The 19,061-nt window shown below is 39.1% G+C and overlaps 1 protein-coding gene and 1 pseudogene across 1 annotated transcript; one reads left to right on the top strand and one right to left on the bottom strand.

Annotated features, from left to right (window-relative positions):
* The first annotated feature begins 21 nt into the window (after positions 1-21).
* On the top strand, positions 22-18,975 carry mat1a (methionine adenosyltransferase 1A). Its single transcript, XM_076077065.1, has 16 exons — positions 22-85; positions 1,045-1,152; positions 1,800-1,991; positions 2,955-3,035; positions 6,956-7,010; positions 7,302-7,387; positions 8,265-8,917; positions 11,494-11,571; positions 11,949-12,071; positions 13,239-13,351; positions 14,238-14,381; positions 14,996-15,121; positions 15,208-15,300; positions 15,404-15,586; positions 15,719-15,852; positions 17,147-18,975. Exons 7-16 carry the CDS (start codon positions 8,851-8,853, stop codon positions 17,247-17,249), a joined length of 1,164 nt encoding a protein of 387 aa, XP_075933180.1. The 5' UTR covers positions 22-85; positions 1,045-1,152; positions 1,800-1,991; positions 2,955-3,035; positions 6,956-7,010; positions 7,302-7,387; positions 8,265-8,850; the 3' UTR covers positions 17,250-18,975.
* Positions 587-1,976, bottom strand: LOC142932951 (peroxiredoxin-like 2A; annotated as a pseudogene).
* Positions 18,976-19,061: the final 86 nt, after the last annotated feature.

Raw genomic sequence — 19,061 nt, 5'->3', positions numbered from 1 at the left:
TACTAAACGATCCGGGGAGCAGGCAAACTAATCGAGTAAGATGGCTGGAAAAGAAGATTTTAACTTTGGTACGAACCAAAACAAGGTAAAATATAATACACTGACAGCTAAATATACAGATAATCTTTCTGTAAGCATTATTGGTAAAGTGGTTTATTACATGGCAAACACACAATGCGTTTAATCACTCCAACGGTTCAATCTCCCTCATGTCATGCCAATACCGTCATGGTAAATGTTTGATCTGTGTGCAAGCATCAGAGCTGTTCTCTCAGCAGAGTTTAGAAACAAGTCTTCATTAAAACACACAAAAGACCATCACACAACCAGGACCAGAACAGCAGACAGTGGGCCACTAAATAGTTAAAGTGACATATGTTAACCACAAAGTTGTGACACTGCATAACATATCAGCAAAAGGGGAATGAGACTAGGATTTCAATTTACAAATGCAATATGAGTAGAGCACAGTGTTTTAAAGGAAAACGTCTGGGTTAGGCTTAAAGAATACAGACAAATAAATGGAAGCATGCTGCAACCATTATTATGTAATCACTAACAGTCCATTCATTCACATATTTGAGGTCTATCTGGCCATGTGGTCTTGCATTTCGCGGGCTGTTCTGAGTACTGCCAGCATATTCACTTTATCCCCAAACTCCTTCTCGCGGTGCTCCAGTAGAATACCCTGCGGGGGGGGGGAGAAAACACAATCTTACAACATCCAGATACACTTGTCAGAAAATATTTGTTCTGTAATTGACTGCCTACCTGATCTCCGGGCCCAATAACAAAGACTCCTCCCAGGACAAGTCCTTCACCTCTTAGGTTTCCCCTGAAGCCCCTCCTGTAGGACCGCCAAAGGTTCCTCCACACGCCAATACGCAGAAACATGGAGAGAAACATCCACCGCTCTTTAGGGCCGTAGAAATTTCTCTATGAAAATAACATGAAGGCAGTTTATTGTCTTAAATAGTGTAATCCTACATGTTTCACTTAACATCTTAAAGCCATATGTAAATGCAGACCTTCTGATCCACATAGACCTTCCCAGTGAAGTACTTCTTGAAACAGTCCAGCTCCTTGCCAATGTTTTCTTTTACCACGGCAAACAGAGGGACTTCAAGGTCCTGCAGCTGGGACTTCAGAGAGGTAAGCTCAGCAGCCTCCTAGAGAGGGACGGACAGAGAGAATCCAATAGCATGGAAGAAACCAGTTAAGTGACCACAGAGTTCTTATTACTGATACACGTACAGGTATGTGATTTCATACCTCTCTGCACAATAATCATCCAGGTCGTCGTACAACCACGACCACAGCTCCGGTCTTGTCCCACAGAGTTTGGGCCCTGTGTCGCTCATGGACTGAAAGAGACGAAGGCGCATTATTGAATCGAATGCCACTGACTCTTGTTCATGAGGGATAACTGAAGAAGTCCATTTACTACCTTGTCCCTAATGAAAGATGCAGTCACTGTTTGGGCCCACTACAAGTTTGTGGATTGATTTGTGTGCTGTTGTACTCTAATCTCAGACACCAAAAGTTGGATTTTGACCTCCCAACAGCGGTTTGTGTCAATCAATCCTAATTATAAGACGTTCAGAGAGTTAAAATAGTTAGTCCAAAATTAGAAAATTAAAATTAAAACATTTTGTTCGTACAAGATTCCCTATTTATTTGTTACCCCAGACATTGTTTCCTTGTTGAGCTGCGATAGAAGAATAGCAACACAGAGGGAATTTCATAGTCAAAATCTGTATGTTTGCAACATTATAGATTCAGCTTGTTTCTGTTTTCAGACTCACCCCCTCCAGTGGTCTTCAGCTCTGTTTCCTCCAGCACTTCGAGGTTGGCCCATGCTGGTTTGGACTGGAACCAGTCTGTGACGGAGCTGATGAGCTCTGCAACAAACAGGCTCACCGCCTTCAGGACCGTGGTCAAACTCACCATGACCCTAAACTTGCTCCGCAGGCCACCTACAGTGATAACATGTACATGTGAAAAGATTCACTTTCAAATATGCTTCTGGTTCAGGAATATTTTACAGGATTTAAATGTTTTCCCTCATCAGTCAGATAAACTTTCGCATGGCTTTAGCTTTACACAGCTAAACAGGTGCACACATGCATGCTTTGTTAAATTATTTTCCCAATTGATGTACTAGATGATCAACATGTTTCTCTTTGGTTCCTTTAGAACCCCAAACACAAAGATTGGATAGAAATTGTGTCATTGTTCAGAAAGCAGGAATGCACTGTTCCATGTGACCGCTTGACACTCATTTAGCATTTGATTGGGTTTAACAACATGCATTAATTACACATATTAACAAAATTAAAATATCAATATCATGAAAAAGGCTTGTTTTTAATGCCTTAACATGTAACTTAACGTTTGTTAACGTACAATATGTCAACCAAAAGTGTAAAAAGGTGATACTCACCAGCCTGTGCCTCGCTGCTAATGTGGAGGAATCTGATGTTTGCAGCCAGCCCTTTAAGCCGTCTCAACTCCGATCAGTCTAATCGCAGCGAAAGCCTTGCTTATGTGAACATAACGTGATTGGAATTCCTCAAAGACTGCTGTGAAACAAGGCTCATGTTGAGCTCAATCCTCAGTACCAGGATCAACATGGTGCAGAGTGGAGCTTACATCAACGAGCTATGTAACAGCATTTTTTAATATTTATTTAATCAGTTATATTTCCTTGATTCTGTCAAAGCCGTTACCATTCATAAATATACTAACCAGCATCTTTAATTCAGTATTTGAGAACAATATATTCAATATACACATCCCTTCAGTCTCATGATCTTTTTAGTTAAATGAATGATCATCTTCTGAGTTTGCTATTTTAACTGCCGATATATATATATATATATATAGATGTGTCAGTGGAGAGCATGAAAATGTTTTTTTTAAATTTGTCTTTTTATTATCTCCATCTCGTTCAGGTCAGTCCCAAAGTAGCTGCAGAGGTCCTGAGATCACGCTGCAGCTGTCGCGGCTCAGAGCAATACCGACCCCTGCAGGAGGTTAGTGGCATTACAGACGGGACACACGAGTCTGCTCAGTGGCTGAATTCAGAGCTACAAGCTTTTATTCCAGCTTCATCTGACAATAGTTCTCTCAATTGATCGATTACATATTTTGTCTATAGATATATAGAAAATTTAGATAAAAAGGCAACTGACATTTCCCAGGACCTAAGGTGAAATAGGTTGTCTTGTCCAACCATCAAACCCAAAGATATTCAGTTTACTATCATGCATGACAGAGTTCAGCATCAAGTCCTCACAGGGGCTATAGGTCCTGCATTGTTTTTTGTAAAAGGGGTTCAAGGTGAGTGTGTGAGTGGGGGGTGAACGTACATTACCTCTCTGACCCCGTGTCGGGAGTTTTATTGCTTTTCAATTACACTTTTTAAATACAGTCAAGTGAAGTGAACACTTTTTTCTCACTCCTGCATAGTGTGAGTGATAAAAGTGCATTGCTATAGGGGTACTGGGTAATATTTCACTCATTGGTGGCAGCTTCTAAGAGGAATGTGCTGAGGGTCCAAAAATGGGCTGGAATAGAAACGAGATAGGATGACACTCCACGAGGCCAGCTGCTGCACTCCCTCTGGCTGCTCCGCTTGCCCATATGCTGGGCTGTGTGTGTGTGTGTGTGTGTGTGTGTGTGTGTGTGTGTGTGTGTGTCTGGATGCATGTTTTTGTTGTTGTAAACCATTTCACGTGATCTACTATAATACATTATAAATGGCCACTGGATTTTTTTAACTCAAATTACTTGACAAAGTTAGGCTACCGCTTGTAAATCATCATATAATCAGCCATTTGTAATATAAGACTGGTCAATGTACAGTGAAACATTTTACACATGACAACACACTAAATATGTACACAATAAAAGTGAGGTCTAAAGATTCAAGTGAGGTCTAGGGTTGGTCTGATTAGACTATTTTTCTGTGGTATTCTCCTCACACACGTGCAAACGTACACACAAACACAGTCTCTTTCTTGGACCAATGCTGCTCTAGTGGGGAGTGTGCGGGACCAACAGCCAATCACAGCTGAAGATTTGCACACCACCTCCTGTGTGGTGTTCTCGCATTGGTTGACGCATTAAAAAAAGTGAAGCCAATCAGAGCAAATTGGGCAGTAGTGAAGGGAGGACAGGGAGTGCAATAGTATTGACTGTCTGAGAAGATAAATCTGCTTTTGGATCTGTTTGATGGCAGAAACAGATTTCCATTTCTATTGTTTTGAGAGAACTTGAGTGATAATATTTAAAATAATTTAACAGCAAAATTACACCTGATAAGTCTGTAAACAGTTTTTAGGCCAAAACGTCAGATTAATGCAAACAGAAACCACAAAATGAACACAACAGAATGACCCTCGCCTCAAAGAGAGTCAGAGAGCTGCAAAAACACAGAACACGAACGGTGATAAAAATCGCCATTAAAGATACAATAAACTAATTATGGTGTCAGACAGCGTGGATTATCTGTTGTATATTGGTACGTAATTCCTTATTTAACAAATTGTACACACTCCACAATCTCTCCATTGTGCAATAACAGTTCATGCTGTGACTGCCATCCAGATGAAACTGGTTGGTAACCTGACGGGCGCTGTGTCCTTGTACCTGGGGAAAGACAAACAGGTGTTAACCTCCCCCTGACGCTGCCAGGGTTCATTTATCCCGTCCTGTTCTGGGAAGTTTGAGTTTGACTTGCTCTCGAACGCCAAAATACTGACCCTTGCTTTTAAATTGAAATGCAGAGGGGGGGGGTCAATATGACATATATTTCATGTAGCCAATCAGACTGAAGGAGGAGTCGCTCTCATGTGGGATTTGAGATCAGTTCAGTGAGTTTATTTCTTCTTAATGTGTGATGTCAGACACTGGAGTTAAATCATTTCAATGATTAATGCACACTGTGTTTGTTTTTTCTCTTAATTCGGCTGCGCGTCATTAAAAGTGTCGGCATGAACTGTGTGTTCATAAAATCAAGGGGACGTTCAAGACCTCTGACATACTCGCTGGGCGGCCATCGACTGAGCTGTAGTTGTAGTTGTAGTTGTCAAACAACAGCAACACAAAGGCCATCAGGCCTTTATCATTTTGCACTTCATCTTCTGAGCGGCCCAACGGCTCTTAATGTTCAGGTGGATGTGAACTTTAAACTTTTTATCTAGAATATAAATTATGCTATCGTTGTAGATTAAGAGAAGAAAATACTTAATTGGTCCCTGGGGAGAAAATCAAAGGCTACCTGTTAGTATATATATATACATACAAGTGATTCAAATTAGTCCTACCTTCACCAGCTACAACATTAAAGCAATGTTCATATTAATCCACCAATAATCATAATCCAATGAATAATATAATATACATTATTGTGAAATGGGCCATTCAGGGTATTTATATACTGTGGTATTATACTGAAGTAAAGGATAAGACTACTTCTTCCCCGTGGCCCCTCACTCTAGTATTTTTACATCCTTGTGTATCATGATTGCATTGTTTTTTTCCTGACAGACTGACCTCCATGTGCATGATAACTACTGCAGTCTTTGAAATCCTTGGAAGTCTCTGTTTTACAGTTTAGTCTCATGTAGAGCACAGAAAAGTCAATAAGTCACACTTGAGGGTCACAGTGTTATCTATAATATTTTCCTAATTCTCCAGCACATATTCAGCCTCTTCATGCTGACACGCTATCAAAGCTCTGATAGCAGTTATCTTTCACCATAACCAGAACAATCTTGTTTGAGTTTTCCTGGTCAGTCATTAACAAATGTTTAGAGGCAATCCACACGGACTCAGAGAGGAGTCTGTTTTACAGGGCTGCACGTAACACGTGCGGGGTCTTGAGTGTTTTCATCTGAACACACCGACTGTAGTCAGGCCAAAATAAACAGGAGTATCCTCCACAGGTAACACACTGTCCCGTCAGACCGGCTCATGTCTTCTCTTGTTTAATCTAGTTCATGTTTGTCACATTTTACTGTCCCTGACCTCTGACCTCTGTCTCCTTGTAGACCATATCTGTATCCCAGTTCCATACTACATGCCCAATCTAAGCAGGTTTTAAACATGTAGAGTGTTAGCGCACTGGACAAGTTACAAAGTACAGTATGACACATTATGCATTCTAACAAAACCTCTTTTGAGTGAGATGTTTCTGTCGCAAATACAGTATATTTCTTTCCTTAACTAGCTCTGTGTTTCTCTAAGATAATAAATTATTAAATTAACGAAAAGAAAAACAGATTCAATTCAAGTTAATACCCAGTTGTGGTTGTTCATCCTTTTTAAACTAGCAAACAATTCACAAATTAAGCTACTCATCTGTTTATCCATTGATTTGATTATTTCAACATTCAACATGTACATCCATTACTTTTAGCGAACTATTTCCATTTCTCTGCTTGCCTTCTAAATAGCTTTCTCGCAATATGAAATAGTTCATCTGGGGTAGGGTATGTGGGCATTTCCTCCCATAAGAGTTCTGAGCTTGTATAGTCTTTGGGATTCATCTTTCAGTATGGAAAGAATAATGGATAGAGCCTGTCATCACCCTTTATAGCATACTCAGCATGCAGCTACTGGTTGGTACTAGGTTTGATTTGACTCTGCTGGCCTGGGGTAAGATTAGGTCAGCTTGCTACTTACTTAAGTGGCATTTACTTTGTATGTTAAGACAGCTGTTTCTAATTCTCGCCCATTCCTTTCAACAACAAAAACACAAGAATCTCTGCATAATGTGTGAAGCTATAATGTCCTGTGTGCATTTTTAGACTCTGTAAAATTGTTGGTTAATGTAGATTGTGCTTTTTGCTTCTCTGGTTGAATCTGCTTTAAATGAGGCTTGAAGCAGTAAGGAAGTATTTTATTCACTACTGAGATCTTGTTAACATCCTTGTCTCGTTTCATGAAGCCAACTCAACACCAGCTGAAACAAGAGCCGGATGAGAGAGAGTTGGAGAGAAAGGGTTTGTCCCTCTGCACGGTTTACATCACAATAAAGAGACATTTGTTTATCTCTCACTGTCTGCAGAGCTTGTATACCACATGCAAAGGTACAGAGTCAGTGTGCGGTTTACAGTCCCATTGTTTCTCCAGGTGTATTTTTGTTGGTGCACTTACAGTGTTTTTGTAAGCATCACTTGCACAAACAGTCCTCTACAGTCCCTGATATTCTACTGAAACACAGGCACAGAGAGTCACCTTAAAGACCACGAGTTATCTGAGAGGCACATCTTCATTATTTGATCTTCTCTCAGGAAATGGCTCGATATTTTCTGCAGTTGTGCACCGAGACAAGAGCCTCCGGCTAGGACTGAGATGGAAAAGAGCATTCAGACAACAGGTGACTGTCTGCTCCAAATGTAATTATCGACAGTGATGCAAAGTAACTATTTACATGGTACTGTACTGATGTACAAATTTGAAATACTTTTCTATGCTACTTCCACTCCACTACATTTCAGAAAGAAACATTCCGCTTTTACTTCACTACATTTATTTGACCTCTATAGTTGATACTTAACATACATTTAGTTTACTTAACTACAATTTCAAATGCACGGGATCTTTACTTTGTGGTATTTCGCCTACTTTTACTTAGTCCCTTAGTTTTTAATATAAAATACCTTTTGCGTAATATCCTTCTGTACATTTACCTAAATAAGATGTTTCACATTTTTAAGGCTGCAGCAGACCACTGTTTTCATCATCATCATCATCACACTGATCGATAATGTACAAACATCATTTTAATGTTGAAGCTGGTCAGAGTGGAGCTGATTTTAATTATTTTGTACTGATTGGTAGTTTAATATATCACAATTCATTATAATCTTATAAACTACTCATTAGGTTTTCATGTAAAATCTCAATCTGCAAATTAACCAGTAACTACAGTAGTCACATAAATGTAGTAAAGTATACATTTTTCCCTGAGACGTAGTCGAGTATTAGTATAAAAAAGTATCAAATAGAGGCACTCAAATACATTGCAAGTACCTCAATCAAAATTGTACTTCAAGTACAAAATTGTACTTTTTTAAGCACTGTACTTCAAGTACAGTGCTTAAAAAAATGATTAAACCATGAAGGAGTAGTTGCACATTAATCTTTCAATAGACTAATTGATTAATCTAATGTAATTTATAATTGAACGAACTCTCAACATAATGTAAACAGGAGTTATTGCATCATTTTTCTCTCTCTCCCTCTGTCCATAGGCTGCCCTGACCTGGCCGAGTCCAGCAGACAGAGCTGTCCCACTGGGTTGAGGGGGGAAGGGGATCCCTCTAATTAAGATGTCCCTGCTCCCACTCACAAGCCTTCCACCTTAAAGCAGAGATGTCAGAGCTGGTGAGGACTATAAACATACAGTCAAGCATCACCCTGTACACAAGGGGTTAACAAGCTGTTTTCACGAGCTGTAAATGCCCTCCCATCATCCACTCCCCCTCTGGAATGGACTGTCCCATGGATTCACATAATATGTGTGTGTTGTCTGTGTGTGTGTGTGTGTGTGTGTGTGTGTGTGTGTGTGTGTTTTGTATGTGTTGTGTGTGTGTGACAGAGAGAGAGTGTGCGCGTGTGTTCTCTTAGCCCTATATATTGGGCCATGTGGACACAGACGTGGAGTTTTGTAGGATAGACTGTATTGTCTGCAGGGCTTTTGGCCTCTCTTTCTTCATTTCTCTCTCAAAGAAAAGCAGCAGGAATATAAAGCAGCCCTCTAGACTGCTTGTTGGAGGGAACTGAGGAAACTTTAATCCCTAAAAGTCTTGCCGAATACCTGGCCCTGTAGAAAAAAAAATGAGTGACATACTGGAAGAGGGCTCTTTCATGTTCACGTCGGAGTCCGTAGGAGAGGGACATCCAGGTGAGTCTTCAATCAACTTGAGCTACTTGTGTTTAATGTAAGATATTTAACAGCTTGTCAAATTTCTCTATAATTTGTTGTAAAAAAAACAATTAAAAAATAATTTCAAGAACACATATTTGCCCTTTTCTTATCTAAATAAGATCTAAATATTGATTTAACATTCCTACCAAAACTGTAGAATCATGAATATGAATGAACTTTATGCAAGTTGGACAACGTGTCCAAAATAGCTCGTCAGTGCTGAGCATTTACTCGCCAAGCATGGTTGGTATTCCATTCACAGCAACATGTGTTTACTGCCCCTCACTCTCACTCTCACTCTCACTTATGGGCAGCAGGAGGTGAATGTGTGTGACACACTGGTGTAAGGTTGCACGCTCAGGAAATGCGGAGTCTATCCTGGGACACAACTGTCATGTTGACATTAAAGTTGTGATAATGCAAGCCAAAATGTATACGCAAATAGCTGTTACTGAACGACGTTTTCCTACAGCTAATTAAAATGACCCCTTACTGTTCTCTGTGGATTGCTGTTTGACGTGGCTGTAAACTCATTCAAGTCCAAAAATTAACAATCCCATGTTGACAATACTTTACTTAAAGTAAGCATTTATTAGCAATATGTAAATATTCATTTAAATGGTTTATAACACACTAGTTATAAGTAAATATAAGTGTTTATTAATGTGTTTGTCAACAACCTTTACTCTTGTGGGCACCCATAAGTGGAGGCTGGTGTATGATTATTGGCAATATATTCAATACAGTTGTAATTATTGAAAATATGTCTTCATAGGAGAAGTTATAATCGCTGACAAATATGGTATATTTAACCGTTGAAAATGTCTTTAAGGCTGCTTTAAACTACATTATAATGTGTTATAAACCATTTATTGAATGTTTATATGCTGCTTATAAATGCTAAATAGGACTAAAATAAAAAAAAGTGTTACGCAGATGTTCAGACTTAAAACCTAATGATAAAAGCTCAAATCTGCCCTCTACACTCCTTCTTTTAGACCACCCACCTGACCCACACCACCTTTGTCAATGTGTTAAATGTGTTGAAAATATGTAAGAGTCCCAATCGGTTATAATCAGCACACTCAGTAGACCAGTTGGGCAGCTTCACTGATAATGGCAAAATGTGGCTGAGCGCCCAACATTATGTAAAACCACATTAATAAATTTCACTGATTTTGATTTGGAGAAATTCATCTTGGCTGTGTTTTTTTAAATTCACATATTTATTGAATAAATATTTATTATAGAGATATATCACATCTTATAGACATTACTTAAACTCTTTTAGGTCTTAAAAACAACATTAAAATGGAAGAATTTAACAAAAGTTGAAGAGCTTTCAGTGAACATAAATGAAGAGAAAAACAAACACACATGGTAACACAATATAAAAAAGGCACTTAAGCAATTTCCAAACCGTCTTTTAAGATACCATTTAGTGTGTGTCATCTTAGTCCAGGTTATAACAGCAGTGCTGGGAAGAAGAGCAGATGGCAACATTTCCCAGAAAACATGCTCAGCAGTAAGACTAACATTTAAGTTATTTTTTTGTTAATTCAATATTTCTTATAATAGCAGAAGGTTAATAAGGCATTAACTAACAGTTAAGCCTAATGATATAATATGAAGATATATTTTTAAGGGTTAAGACTTCCTATACACAGTTTGTACATTCACTGATGTGTGTGGCCTTGGTAGAAGGCTGCTGTACAAACCTTTTGATTTGATAGCACATCTGGGCTGTTCTCACAGGTTGTGGCCATTTTTTTGGGATCAACGTTACATAATCATTCAGCTGCAGACTGTAAACCAACTGCAAAGTCAATCTGAGTAAAGATATAACGCGTTTAATTCAATTAATTGTATTTCCCCATATCTGAGAATTAGTGCTGAAACTATATTTTGAGGTTCTCCGTGTCATGTCGAGCCAATGCAACCACTTATCCTGTTCTACACATGACATCTATTGCACTTCTGTCCATCCTGGGAGAGGGATCCCTCCTCTGTTGCTCTCCCTAAGGTTTCTTCCTCTTTTCTCCCCGTTAAAGGGGTTATTTGGGGGAGTTTTTCCTGTTCCGATGTGAGGGTCCCGGGACAAGAGGATGTCAGATGTGTACATATTGTAAAGCCCTCTGAGGCAAATTTGTAATTTGTGATTTTGGGCTATACAAAAATAAATTGAATTGAATTGAATTAGATGTTGATGTTGTTTCTGATGACCTGTGTGTTGCATTACTTCAGCAGGATGACAGGGAGAGATGAAGGAAGTGGTTAGCGAGGCTTTGTTCTGCTGCTGCACTCTAATCCAACTGATACAACTAAAATACAACACACTCTTCCTGTTTGGAATATTAATGTGTTACCTTTCAGGGAAATTTTTATAAAACCTACAGTAATAATGTGACTATATATATTTATATATATATTTATTTCATTTCAAATGCTGGAATTACTGCCTCAAAAAGCTCATAGATCAATTATAAATTAAAATCACGGTGTCTCTTCCCTGAGTCTAAACATCTAGTTTTATGCTTGATGCCTCTCCACAGACAAGATTTGTGACCAGATCAGTGATGCTGTCCTGGACGCTCACCTGAAGCAGGACCCAGATGCCAAAGTGGCCTGTGGTGAGTAAACTACAATTCAGATCGGGTTATTTTTGTTTGATTTTTTTTAAACATGGAGACAGAGAAAGAGAGAGTTTTTTTTACCATCTGCAAGTGAGACAAAGGGCAACATTTGGTCCGTTTTGTCATAGATAAGTGAAAACAAACCTGCTGGCCGGAATTTAAGTCATCTGGATTATTGTGTTTATTTACTGTTTTTCAATATTAACCTCTGAGTTTAACAAGATGACCACTATGAAGAGCAACACTCTGAATTTGCTGATAACGCTGTCATGTGTTTGCAACATCTATTTCCAAGCGATCAAAGTCAAAAGTAGACTGTTCTAATATCACAAAGGTGTTTAAAAGCATGTGTAATGTGTTGATTGTATTGACAGAGACCGTGTGTAAGACTGGCATGGTGTTGCTCTGCGGAGAGATCACATCTCGGGCCAACGTGGACTACCAGAAGGTGGTGAGGGAAGCCATCAAACACATCGGCTACGACAACTCTGACAAAGGTGAGAAAATAACTTGGAAATCAAAGAGTTACCTTATTATAATGCGGAAATTCATAAATGGAGATAAACAAACACAAAAAGTCACTGCAACCTCAGCCTCTCCTGAAAATATCTAACTACAAATATGCTTCTCACAAAACAGACATCTGAGTTTTGGTGCAGCATTTCAATTATCATAATTTTCTCAAAACGTTAAGACTGAATAACAAAAGAATGTCCCTGATTCTAGTCCGATCACAACAGAACATTGACGTGATGTAACTGTACAGACTCTGTACTATGGCGGCTGGCTGACATGTTTTCTCAAGAAAAGAATACCAAAAGTCAAAGAAAAAAATGAGTTAATGTGTCTGTGAGAATTGTAAATAAATACTTCCTCTGTAATTAAAGGATTTTCCTGGAGGGAGACTAGAGGAACCTCGAGCCTCCAGTAAAGGGTGAAGCACTACGCTTCTCATCGCTGTCAGTTGATCTTTGGTTTAATCTAATGGTATCATGAAATTAATTAGAAACAGCTAGTTTAGCATTTTGCAGCCCTGATTCATGGTTATAACACATAAACTAAGTGTTTCTAGGTAGGAAGTCGCAGCATGTAACAAATAGTTTGTACAGTGATACCTTGAAACTGAGGGGAATGTTTGTAACATAAGAAAGATTTAATTTTAGCATTGTAATATGGTAATTACCAATTTTGACTTTCAAGAATTTGAATGTGATGTTAAAGGTTTTACCTAAAACATCAATCTATATTACCTCATTAATATCAGGTTATTACTCCATTAATGTCACCAAAATGTCATTTTTTGATCCAAATATTTCACTGAAATAACCAATTTATTGTTGGCAGGTTACCATACTGTTACCAAAATATTACTAGACTAGTACTAAATAGTTTTGCCTCGTATCTTTAAATGTGTTTCCCCATTATTACACTTTGTTTTGACCCTTATTACTTTGTTACGTACATTTCTGTCTAATATTACCTTGATATACCCATTGTTAATACCAAGCTTTTATCTGGTTATTGCTTTGCTAATTACATGATATAACCTTAATTACCAAACGTTTACTTCACTATTACCATGTTATTACCGAGCTGTAATGTGAATTGCAACAAAAAACAGAAGTAATATGCACTCTGCTCTGTCCTTCACTTTCCTTCTGTAGGTTTTGACTATAAGACGTGTAACGTGCTGGTGGCTCTGGAGCAGCAGAGTCCGGACATTGCTCAGGGGGTCCATGTTGACAGACAGGAGGAGGACATTGGAGCCGGAGACCAGGTACGACTGTTGCAACAGGACTATGTGTCCTTTGGCTCATGTCCACTGAAGGACTGGGTGATGGTGACATAAGTCTAGTATCATCGTTTGTTTGACTCGGTACTACAGTGTGAAAGAATTGAGACAATTCCGCAGAGGTGGAAGAAGTCCTCAGATCCTTTACTTAAGTAAATACTCCATTACAAATATAAGTCCTGCAAACGTAAATGTACGCATTCTGCAGAAAGATGTCTCCTGTGACTGACACATTAATGCTGGTGCATGATAAATGAGGGTTGAAAAGAAGGAAAGACGAAGTTCCACTACACAAATTTAAATTAGTTTTTTGGACTAGAGTAACTATAACTACTGAAACGTACAATATGAGAGAAGCAGAATTGTACTTACTGAGGCCTTCAGTAGTTGAGTAAATGTATTTAGTTACATGTCACCACTGAAATTTAAGTTAAGTCTAAATCAATCTGTGACATCATGAAAATTTCAACAATTTAATTAAGTTTTGCGATATCTATAATACCACATTTAAGAATGTAAAATAAAGCTTGCTGAGTCAGGATCTTCGTATAAATCTCTTCTCAAAACATAGCTTTATCTGAAAGCATCTTATTTTACTTCATTTATCAATTTCTTTTAGTTTTCTTTTAACGTTTTTTACCAACTTTTCTGTTTTAAGAAGTGCTCTTTTCGTTCATCATATCTTATATTATTTTATATCAATATAACTAGCTCTAGCTGACTCCTCGCAGGCTGCAGTGTCGTGCAATGCAATACATATCAATATATTGTCTATCCTTTTCTTTTTACAGATTCAGCCAACATGAATATCTGCTGCTGCTGCTGATCTGTGTCATTGTATAGTTTACATCTTTCTCTTCTGTCTCTGCAGGGTCTGATGTTCGGCTACGCCACAGATGAGACAGAGGAGTGCATGCCTCTCACCATCGTCTTAGCCCACAGACTGAACTCAAAGATGGCTGAACTCAGACGTAGTGGAACTATCTCCTGGCTGCGTCCGGACTCTAAAACACAGGTGTGTTGTCGTCTTACAATGCATGCAAGATTTTTCTTTTTTTCCTCTCAAAACACAAACAACACCACAGCAGTCTTTTTGTGAATTAGTTTATTTTTTCTACTCTGGATGTCTAACAAGACATTTATTTTGGTGCCAGCAGACCAAAACGTATTTGTGTGTAGAAAGAATAGACCTTTGACTGATTTCGAGGCAGTGAGCCGCTGACTGCAGCTCTGTGACATTAAGTGTCTAATGCCTTTGTGTCCCAGGTCAAATATAGGTTGTTAGAACATCAGGCAAGAGTATTCAAACACAGAGCTTTAGATTTTCACAGATTGGACTGATCACACATTTTCACTACAACAAAGAAGTATTGTGTCTATGTAGTTACCCGTCTATTGCAAATACAGCCACTTTTGTGGGGATGTTAGATGATATCAGTGGTTTCAAGAGAGGGTCTGCACAAGAAAATTGATACAATCACAGGAAACTTTAATCATCCTGTGGGGACATTTGGGTCACTAAAGCAGCAGCAAGAGGAAATTGGGTAAATGAGAAAGAACCATCGGTAATTATAACAAACTCCAACATGGTGTACTTTTTGATCTTTTTGAGTTCTTTGTGTCTCACAGGTGACGGTGCATTATGACCAGAAGGACGGAGCCGTGATCCCCAAGAGAGTTCACACCATCGTGATCTCTGTTCAGCATGATGACTTTGTCTCTCTGGAGGAGCAGAAGAGAGTCCTCAAGGAGCTGGTAGAGCCTCATAAACACTCCCACTGAACTGCGACTAATGTATTGCTTAGGAAATGACGGTTTTAATATTGCATTGATTCTGTTAGGTGATCAAAGCCGTGGTTCCTGCTCAATATTTGGATGACAAGACCATCTACCACCTCCAGCCCAGCGGTCGCTTCGTCATTGGAGGACCTCAGGTGAGCGTCACACACACACAAGCTGTTTATTTCAGATAGAAAACAAAAAAATACAAAGTTGCCACTGATTTTTGCTCATCTTCTCTTCTTCTCTGCCCAACAGGGTGATGCTGGTGTGACAGGCAGGAAGATCATTGTAGACACATACGGAGGGTGGGGCGCTCACGGTGGCGGAGCTTTCTCTGGCAAAGACTTCTCAAAGGTGGACCGCTCCGCTGCCTACGCTGCTCGCTGGGTGGCCAAGTCTCTAGTCAAAGCCAAGCTGTGCAGGAGAGTTCTGGTTCAGGTGAGCGTACAATGTCATTCATTCATTCATCCAAACATGCGTGAGGGCTTAGGCTACGCGTAGATGACTCGGGTTTGAGGCATCAACGTGCTGATGAAATCCTTTATCTACCTGTCTCTGTGTGTGTTACAGGTGGCTTATGCTATCGGAGTGGCCCAACCTCTGTCCATCTCCTTGTTCACCTACGGTTCATCCCATAAATCAGAATCGGAGCTTCTCCAGATTGTCAACAAGAACTTTGATCTGCGGCCAGGAGTCATCGTCAGGTAAACATGACAACATGACCTCTGTATCCTTGTTACGCAAGATCATCTTTAGGCTGCTTATTGTTACCACTAGGGGGCACCAACGTTGGACATTTTCAAATTGTACACATAGTGGCTTTAAGACGGTGGCTTTTGTCTACATTTACATTTTGCAGTGAAGGCTATATGCAGTAACGGATGGAGCGATTAGATAAACATTCAGTTGTCAACCCTGTTTTTATGACATACTATACTGTGACTTTTTTTTGCTTTTAATATTAAAATGTTACTCTTTGACTTTTTTCATGACATATTCTACTTTGCGAGTGTCCTCCTCCCTTGTGCTGTGCGTCATGATTTACTAGCATTTTTTTAGATGCACATAAAAGTTTCAAGTATTCTTAACCTTTAAGGACACGGCGTGGAGTCTCGATGGTCAATGTCACACCTGCTCCAGGCAGCCAATCAAATCAAGCGGGCAGGCTTTACTACTTTTGTTCAAACAAATCTTTATTCAACTTAAGTTATGTCCACGCTTCTTTCTGCCTCTTGCTCTTGCTGCATGTCCAACACGTTGTCACTCCCCTTAGCGTTGCAGTGGTAAACTCACGCATGACGGACCCAAGTCAACCACGATGCACAGTGTCGACTGTGGTTTTAATAGTTAACTATTCTGGGAAACCCCTATGACATGCTATACTATGACTTTTATGACTTTATTTAATGACATACTATACTATGACTTTTCACTTGCATTCTTATGACATGCTGTGTAACTTTAAAGATAAGCCAAACAAAGATTCCGGTGAGGATAAATATGCTCATACTAAAATTTCGTGGTTCTAAACATGTTTTTTTGAGATTGTTGATATAGTTGTCAAATGGACTGAAGCCTTTGTGATGGTTAAAATGTTGTTGTTGGTTTTTTTTTGTGTAAGGAGTTTCACATCTTCTTCCACATAGACACATCCCATGTTACTGATTTGAACATCATCCCACACATCGAAGATGATGCTTTAAATAAGAAGAGGTTGTTGTGACCAAAAGTTAACTAAATGTTGAATTGTATGCGTTAAAGAAACGCAATTGAACAATATAGTAAAAATAATCACATTTAAGGGTTTAAATTTTCCCCAGTTGTATATTTTTCTCTACGCTGTTGCCTGCAAACGGTTTTGTTGGAGATGTGAAAACAACCAGAACTGCATTCATAAAATTACAACAACACATACACAAACAACATGGGTATTATCCTGTGATGTGCTTACTGTCCTGTCTCACCTCTGATGTTGCATTTCTTCTGTATCCTCCCTAGGGAACTGAACCTGAAGAGGCCGATCTACCAGCAGACAGCCTCTTATGGCCACTTTGGTCGACCAGAGTTTACTTGGGAGATGCCCAAAAAGCTTGTCTACTAAATACTCCACCTGCTCGTCCTGATCGACTTAAACATCCAATTATTGGTGCTTCAGAAATATACGTACAATCATTAATCAGAGATCTTTCCTGCCAACATAAGGGAACACCACAGCGTCTACAATTCTCTTAAGATAAATACTTCCCACTAGAAGACATGTTTTACCTCAAAGCTGTGAATATTCCTTTACGTGACCAGTAGCATGTACAGAAACAACCTCAGCGCTTAATTTACTATGGTTGACTATCAATGTCAATGTAATTGTTGCTCAACCAAAGGCTCAGCTTTAGAAGAAAGAAGAGATATTTTTGTCATGACCAATGTTGGGCAAGTTACTCAGGAAGTGTAATAAGTTACTTTTTACCTAATACTCTTTTCAAATTTAATAAAAAAACATTTTTTAAGGAGACGTCAGGTTATAGCCTCTTTTCCCAACTTTGAGACCAGTGATGTGACTGGCTGAGACAGTATTTAATAATCCCCACACCTGCTGATCGGTATTCAGCCTCACCCAGCTGTTTTGAACATTGCTGCACAGACATAAACCAAAATATAAGGTGCGCACTGAAACGCCCGCAGTCTGTGCGCCTACCACCCTGTGCTTGGCATTTATTGCCGTTATTTCAAATTTCAACCGAGGTTGCCAAATATTGGACTGAGGTTGCAATGCATGCTCTTGCACCAACTGAGGACCAGGCCTGTCTCTTCCTCTGCCTCACATTCACCTGGTGACGCAGTAACAAAGCGTGAAGTGGATTAATAACTGCAACATAATCACTGTTTTCCTACACTACTCCCTACTGGGGAAAGTAATGTTACAGTACTGCCCGACGCTGATCATGACTGCAAAATTCCTTTTCTACGTTTCATTTTGTAAGGAAGCTGTTTGCACTGTCGTACAATCACGTTGTACAACAAGACAGGTCATTAAAATGTGGGGAGAGTTATGATCTCTTTAGCATATGTTACAATCAATCAAGAGTAAAATAGCCATGCAGTCTTGTGTTGCAATCTGGTCTTATTTTCTGTCATCCTTTAAGTACTTTGTTTTAATATCAGCTCAACTGGTGGCTGATTTGTATCTTTGTCTTTTTTTTTTTAACCTGCAGGCCCGTTGCTGCGAGTCCGTAGATGTGGCTCATTTTAACAAATAACTTGAAGTGTCTTCTCTCTTTGCTCTCTGCAGTGGATTACCAAGCTGCATGCTGTTGAGACTAAAGCATTTAGAGCACCACTGGTGTCTTAAAAGTGCTGCATTCTAACAATGCTACAAGTGTATGCTGATCTCTTTCTATATCTTTGAGATATTTAGCTAAATTCTTACTTAAATGTGAAGTGCTACGTTTGCTCTGCAGCTCTGTATTGCAGATCGAGATCTTTCCTCTCGGATTTAGAGGGAAAAGGGGAGTGTTTATTAAAACACTTTTCTGAACAGGGCATTTAGAACATTTTATTTTAAGTCAGCTTTCATCATTACTTAATCACAAAGTATTCAATCAAATTCTCACCTTCTGAATTGGTTTCGGGGTGTGAACAGTATTCACCTTAAAGGTTCATGTCTGTGGAGGTGTAGGACTTTGTGGTGCGTGTAACAACCCGTGCTTTCATCTACTGCCACATCGTTGTTGTAAGAGAGGCTTTACTCTATTTAATGTGTTGATCTTCTGTCAACTCTGTTGGTGGAGAAACTGAACAATGTAAATAATTAAACAATAAACTAAATTAAAGATGTGAACTGTTGTCTGGCTCAATCCACAACATGCAAGATTAGAGTTATGTGGTGAAGACAAAAATTGCATTACATGGAGCAAAT

This window comes from Anarhichas minor, unplaced genomic scaffold, assembly GCF_050575085.1.
Source record: "Anarhichas minor isolate MPS153535 unplaced genomic scaffold, ASM5057508v1 ptg000058l, whole genome shotgun sequence".
Taxonomy (NCBI): domain Eukaryota; kingdom Metazoa; phylum Chordata; class Actinopteri; order Perciformes; family Anarhichadidae; genus Anarhichas; species Anarhichas minor.
This window is presented reverse-complemented; position numbering and strand designations above follow the sequence as displayed.

What these genes read in the sequence shown, in the direction of transcription:
- mat1a (XM_076077065.1), top strand. Translation starts at nt 8,851, where the DNA reads ATGAGTGACATACTGGAAGAGGGCTCTTTCATGTTCACGTCGGAGTCC. An exon ending in CGTAGGAGAGGGACATCCAG is followed by an intron (nt 8,918 to 11,493) that starts GTGAGTCTTCAA and finishes GCCTCTCCACAG; the next exon opens with ACAAGATTTGTGACCAGATC. An exon ending in CTACGACAACTCTGACAAAG is followed by an intron (nt 12,072 to 13,238) that starts GTGAGAAAATAA and finishes TTCCTTCTGTAG; the next exon opens with GTTTTGACTATAAGACGTGT.